Below are 6862 nucleotides of genomic sequence, written 5' to 3'. Positions count from 1 at the left end.
CATTAGTCCTACTAAGGGGGCGTTATGGCCTCAACCCTGCCATACATGCCTGGCCCCAGCTCAGCGAAGCAGCCCCTTCCCCGGGCAGCAGCTACAGGGGGTCATGCTCCCTACAATGACAGGGATACAGCTGTCTCTGGCCCCTTGGGGACTGAGTTGACCCACATGCGGCCAGGCCAGGGCCAGTCTGGGACATGCGCTACATGCCTATGGTTTATGTACAGACCGTTGTTCAGCATATAGCAGCATCTGAAGAAACATGGAGTGGGTTGGTGTTACACTGATTAAAAAAGTAGGATGTCATGTCTGGACACATCGACTGATGATTCCCCCCAAAATGAGAACATTTCCCTGTAGTGACAACTACAGAATGCTGTCTAGCTACAAGCCTAAAAATATCAAGGACTCTTACAGAATTCTCAAACTTCAGGAAGGATGTTCCATTGATGATATAAGAAATCCCTTTCGAAATCTTGCCAAACAGTATCATCCAGACAGTGGTTCTGTCACAGCTGATTCTGCAACATTTATGCAAATAGAAGAAGCATATAGAACTGTGCTAACTGATCTGTCCAAGAAATTGAAATCAAGGGAAGATGAGGAGGAAGAGAAAGACAAATTCAAGTCCAAAACACCACAACACCGACATTACTTAAGTTTTGAAGGTGTTGGATTCGGAACTCCAAGTCAACGAGAGAGACAGTATATGCAATTTCAAGTAGACCGTGCTGCTGACCAAGTCCTGGAATATCGAAAGCAGAAACTTGAGAGCCAGTATACTACAAATGACATTATGATAGCCAAAGATGTAAGGCAGAGTAAGAAAGTAAAAATAACCCAAGCAATTGAACGCTTGGTTGAAGACCTCATCCAGGAATCCATGGCTAAAGGAGATTTTGATAATCTCAGTGGTAAAGGAAAACCATTGCAGAAATTTTCAGACTGTCTGCATATTGATCCTATGACTCACAACTTGAACAGGATTCTAATCGATAATGGATACCAACCAGAATGGATCCTGTTGCAGAAAGAAATACGAGAAACCATAGAGCGACTAAGAAGGGGCATACTGACATCTAGAAAAAAACTTGGAGAGCCAATGACACTGTGCAGACAGAAACAATGGGATCACATTTGTGAACAATTTATAGAAGATATCAAGAAACTAAACAAAAGAATTAATGACTTCAATTTAATTGTTCCCATTCTGAGCAGACAAATGGTGCATTTTAGTGCAGACAAAGAAATTGCACGAGCCCAGAAGACTTACAGGACTCTGATGGAAGAAATGAGGACCTCTGACAAAGACCCAAAGGAAAATGAACAGGAAAATGTCAAATTGTTTAGGTCTAAGACTACTTTTTTTAAATGGATAAATCTTATGTTAAAATAAGATAAAACTAACATCACCATTTTGGCTATATAGTGCATGTACTTTGTCAGTGCAGCTAGCAGTATTATAGTGGAAATTTTTCAGATTCACTGAAAATATCAAACCAGCCCTGTTACTGCTTAAACATTTAAGGAATCTAATTATCTGGCCTACTTCTTCACATGATCAGTGGGTTCTTTGTGAAAGCTGCTAAGGAACAAATAAACATTTTTTTTTTCTAATTCATTAGTCCTACTTCTTCTGAACCAGCTTTTCTTTCTTTCTTTCTTCTGCAGTGGCCTTGTAGATTTGAGAAACGTTGAGACAAAAACACTTTGCGCTAAATACATCCCTGGCATAACTCCATTCTCTTTAATGGAGTTGCACCAAGGATGAATTTGACCTAATCTCTTTTCATTAGACTTGCAGCAAGCACAAGTACTAAGCCATACTCCTCCAAATGTATTCAATTTATTAAGCAGAATTCTTCAGAGTAGGGCTTTACACAGTTACTGCACACTTATAGTAAGTGAAAGCAGAAAGAAAAAGGCAGATGTACCGAAAAATAAACTAGGCAGGCAGAGCTCTGTAGAAACATGAGGCAGCAATTCCAGCAGGATATGAGTCATGGCACCCAAATTCTGTTCTTTTTTTTGCCATTGCCTCTGGCCTCGAGTAAGTAATTCAGGGCTATGCTCTCAAACATAGTGAGGAATTGCAACATTTAGTGTTGCAAAGCTTAACTCCTGGACCTCCTGTCATCTACAGAACTCCTCAGCCCCGAGTTAGTTCCCCAGACACTAGGGCTAGGGACAGACATTACACATAAACCAGTTTAACTGATCAGAAACTGGTTTAAACCTGCAACAGAACAGATATTCAGTGCACATAAACCAGTTTGAGATAAACCTGGTTGAATGTAGTATCAGACTTAACTGATATGGCTCAAACAGGTTTATGCAATGTCTGTCCTAGACTCCTTGCTGGTTTAAGATAAACCAGACACCCCCAGCATCTGGGCATGAGCAGGGCTCTCTGCTCCACAGCAGGGCTGGCCCCTCCCCTCTGCTCCCTGGCTGCAGCTCCTCCCCGTCCCTCCCTCTCACCACTCCCTGCTAAGCAGGAATTCCCCCCCCCCACACACACACACCTTGCTGAGGTGGTGTTTGTGTATTAGCTAGCAGACCACATGCTGGCTATGGTCCATGCTGAATCAACAAGTAACTGGTAATGTCCCTCTGTTGTTTTCTTAATTCAGTGATAAAAACTGCTATCAATTCCCTTCTGGGCTAATTAGAGCATCCTGATGAGGCTGGCCACCCCCCTCCCTCCCCTCCCAAATTAGCTCCATGCTGTGGAAGGGAAGGGAGGGCTGCTCTAGCACCCCCTGGCTTCTAGCCTGTGCCACTTCAGGCATATGCCTGCATTTTTGAGATCTGTCCAGTTACAAAGTGATTCAGTCTAGCCAGTTCAGACTAACCTGCAAAGACTGAATCAATTCAGGCTCAGGCTTTTTGAATGTCTGTCCCTAGCCTAGATGTAGACAACTGGACACCTGGGCAACAGGTCCTTAGAAATAAGTTCAGCAGAAATCTAAAGTAGCCAGAAGTAAAATGCAAAGGCAGGGATTTAGCATAGGCACCTAAGTTTCTGATTGTCCAGAGGCAGATACCTGTCTTTCTGGTCAGGCAGGCTCCTCCATTCATTAGGGATCCTCAGTGTTGAACACCTAAAAAAAGAGAGAAAGTAACCATGCAAACACTCAGAATATCAACTTTTCCAGTGCACAGAACATTTACACTGCCTGTGAGATTGCCAGGTTCAAATCTCTATGCTAAAGCAACAGGGCAGGGATCTAAACTCGTATCACAGGTGAGGTCTAACATCCAGGATATTGGCTATCATTGGGTAGAGGAATTGAAAGCTCTCCTATATGCATTATTCCATTTTGAATAAGTCATTAGCTATTTAGTAGAGCAGAGACTTAAATCTCAGTCTCCCATATCCCAGGTAAGTGCCATGAGCACTGTTCTGTACAGTCACTCTGTCTAGAAACCAGTGATTATTTAATCCAATTTACACAAAGTGGACATCTCCAGCAGGGGAATTCCCTCTCCAGGTATATGGGGATTAAGGTTTAATTCTCTGCAAAACAGTAAAGATTCAAACTTGTATCTCTCACATTACTACACCTAGCTATTCTGGGGTAAGACATATAGCTTCATGCCTGCCCCCTGTTCTGGAGTTCACCAGTGAGATAAATAGATAATGGTTGCAAAATTAATAGATAGTGGTTGCAAATGTATGCCTTTTTGAGAACCCTACTACTCAGCCTTCAGGACTTCAGCTTGAACAAGAGCCCTGAGCAGCTTACCACCTACTGGACAGCATCTGTTCTTAGACAGCTCTTCATATTTCTGAAAATAGAACATTAGATGTCTACCGGGTTTAAACAGCTGTTCTGAGGATTTCAGTAGTACCTAAATAGTGGATTTTGGGTCCTAAAGAAGCTTATAAGCACCTCAGTACCTATGAGGATCTGATCTTAGGTAAATAAAGAATATCTGTAAAGCTGGCATACTAATTAAGTACTGTAAGTTACTGGTATATTGTGAGGTCTAACAAAGCTCAAGAAAATGCTTCAAATTCCCCATAGGAAAGTGCAAATTATTTTGTGGGGAAGTGTTCCATGTATACTCAACATATCAATGACATCCTTTCATCTGTGAGAGACGGTGGATATTGCAGCCTATGATGTAGATGGTTTGCATTGTCTCACGTGACTGAAAAGTCCAATCCGAGATCTGCATGATCTGTGGCAGTGGTTGCAAATGTATGTGTCATGATTGGGTGGTTCAGGAGCTGCTTGCTTTCTACAACTCTTTTCTCTTCAAGCTGTTGGAGCCAATTCCTGTCATGGAGTTAAATGCACTGGTGGAAATGATGACACCACTTGTCCTGATGACTTGCCAAGGGTTCCCATTGGCAAGAGTCAATTCCAAATGCCTTCATATCTCACTTGCATGTGTCTTTATAGTGAAGCTTGGGGCACCCTGTTATTCTTGTTCCCTACAATAGTTCCCTGTATATCATGTCCTTGGGTATACATCCATCTTCCAAACTGCTCAGATGGCCTAGCCAGCGCAGTCATCTCTAGCTCAATAGGGCTGTCACATTTGGTAAATTTGCCCTTTGAAGAACTTCTGCATTGGTAACTTTATCTTGCCACTTGATGTTGAGTATGCAGTGTAAACAGCATAGCTGGAAGCCATTTAATCTTTTCTTTTGATGTGCATAAGTTGCTCATGTTTCCTCACCATACATGAGAGTGCTGAATATCCAAGCTTTGTACACTAGCATTTTGGTCTTGATGGTAAGCTTTGAGTTGTTCCATGCTCTTTTAGTTAGTCTGCTGAAGGTGATGGCAGCTTTTCCAATGTGAGCATTAAGTTCTTCATCTAATAAGAGGTTAGAGGTCACTGTAGAACCTAGATAGCTGAACTTTTCGAATACTATTAGCTGGTTCTCATTAAGGGTGACTGTTGGATCTTGTCTCAGTTACCCGGGTTTTAGCCGTATTGGTCTAGAGGAAAAGGCAATCAGGACTTGTAGAAGAGATATCTTTTATTAGACCAACAAGATTTTTGCAAAAAAAATCTTTAATTGTTGGATCTTGTGGAACTCCCTGTCCTAGCACAACTGTTTTCTTTATGCTGATAGTGAGAGCCAATGCCTGGCAAGCTCTTGAAAGGTGATCCATGAGGTCTTGTAGTAGGTCTTCACCATGGGCTATCAGGGCAGCACCATCAGAGAATAGAAGCTCCCTGATAAGCACCTTTCTAACCTTGTCTTTGTCTTGAGTTGTGTCAGGTTGAAGAGTTTCCCATCCAATCTTGTGCAAAAGTACACTCCAATTTCCATAGCTTTAAATGTTCAGTTCAGGAGTACTGAGAAGAAGATTCCAAAAAGTGTAGGGGCAAGAACACATCCTTGCTTCAGTCCACTTTTCATCTCAAAGCTATCTGAAGTGGATCCATGAAACTGAACAGTCACTTTCATGTCATGGAAAGAACATATAAGACTTAACAGGATTGGTGAACATCCTCTCTTTTCTAGGACTGCAAATAGGCCTGCTCTGCTGAAGGTGTCAAATGCTTTGGTTAGGTCCACAAAGGTAATGTACAATGGTCGCTTTTGCTCTCTGCATTTTTCTTGAAGTTGACACAGACAAAATATCATGTCTATGGTTGATCTTCAGGCCCTCAATCCACACTGAGATTCAGGGTAGGCATGACTCTCCATCTGTTGTAGGTGCACCAAGATGACCCTTGCAAAAGCTTTTCCTGCTATATTTAGTAAAGAGAGAGTACCTCTGTAGTTGTTACAGTCACCCTTATCTCCATTATTTTTTATACAGAATGACGATGTTTGTGTCACACACGTCTTGTCGTACATCACCCTCGTTCCAGCATTTGAGTAGCAGCTGATGAAGATATGGTCATAGGCTTTTTATCCAACACTTGAGAATTTCCACTGGGATGCCATCTTTTCCAGGAGCCTTCCCACTTTATAATGAATCAATGGCCTTGCTTAACTCTTCCACAGTGGGCTCCACATCTAACTCCAGCATGACCTGTAGAGTTGGTATTTGGCCCAGTGATTGTTCCAGCATTTGAGTAGCAGCTGATGAAGATATGGTCATAGGCTTTTTATCCAACACTTGAGAATTTCCACTGGGATGCCATCTTTTCCAGGAGCCTTCCCACTTTATAATGAATCAATGGCCTTGCTTAACTCTTCCACAGTGGGCTCCACATCTAACTCCAGCATGACCTGTAGAGTTGGTATTTGGCCCAGTGATTCACTCGACTTGGGGGGAGGTGGGTAGTGGAGTCCCCCAGGGCTCGGTCCTGGGGCCTGCGCTGTTCAATTTCTTCATCAGCGATCTTGATGCTGGGGTGGAAAGCAACCTGTTTAAATTCGCTGATGACACCAAAATTTGGGGGGAGGTGAGCACGCTAGCAGGGAGAGAGAGATTGCAGAAGGATCTGGATAGGTTACAGGGGTGGGCAAACAGGAACAGGATGTGTTTCAATACGGACAAGTGCAGGGTGCTGCACTTGGGTAGTAGGAACCAGCAGCACACTTATACGATGGGGAGCTCCCTACTTGAGAGCACGGAGGCGGAAAGGGATCTTGGTGTCATTATTGACTCCAAGATGAACATGGGCCGACAATGCGAGGTCATGGTTGGCAGGGCTAACCGGACCTTGTCGTGCATCCACAGGTGCATCTCGAGTAGAGCCAGGGAGGTGTTCCTCCCCCTCTATGCGATGCTGGTCAGGCCGCAGCTGGAGTATTGTGTCCAGTTCTGTGCGCCCCATTTCAGGAGGGATGTGGACAACATGGAGAGGGTCCAGAGGAGGGCCACCCGCATGATCCGGGGACAACAGGGCAGACCCTACAGTGAGAGACTGCGGGACTTGAACC

At 43.5% G+C, this 6862-nt stretch overlaps 1 protein-coding gene across 1 annotated transcript; it reads left to right on the top strand.

The window, feature by feature from the left end:
- The first annotated feature begins 215 nt into the window (after window positions 1-215).
- On the top strand, window positions 216-1393 carry LOC102370861 (dnaJ homolog subfamily C member 28-like). Its single transcript, XM_006018404.1, has one exon. The coding sequence runs from the start codon at window positions 260-262 to the stop codon at window positions 1391-1393; it is 1134 nt and encodes a 377-aa protein (XP_006018466.1). The 5' UTR covers window positions 216-259.
- Window positions 1394-6862: the final 5469 nt, after the last annotated feature.

The sequence above is a fragment of the Alligator sinensis genome, unplaced genomic scaffold (genome assembly GCF_000455745.1).
Source record: "Alligator sinensis unplaced genomic scaffold, ASM45574v1 scaffold277_1, whole genome shotgun sequence".
Classification (NCBI taxonomy): Eukaryota; Metazoa; Chordata; order Crocodylia; family Alligatoridae; genus Alligator; species Alligator sinensis.
This window is presented reverse-complemented; position numbering and strand designations above follow the sequence as displayed.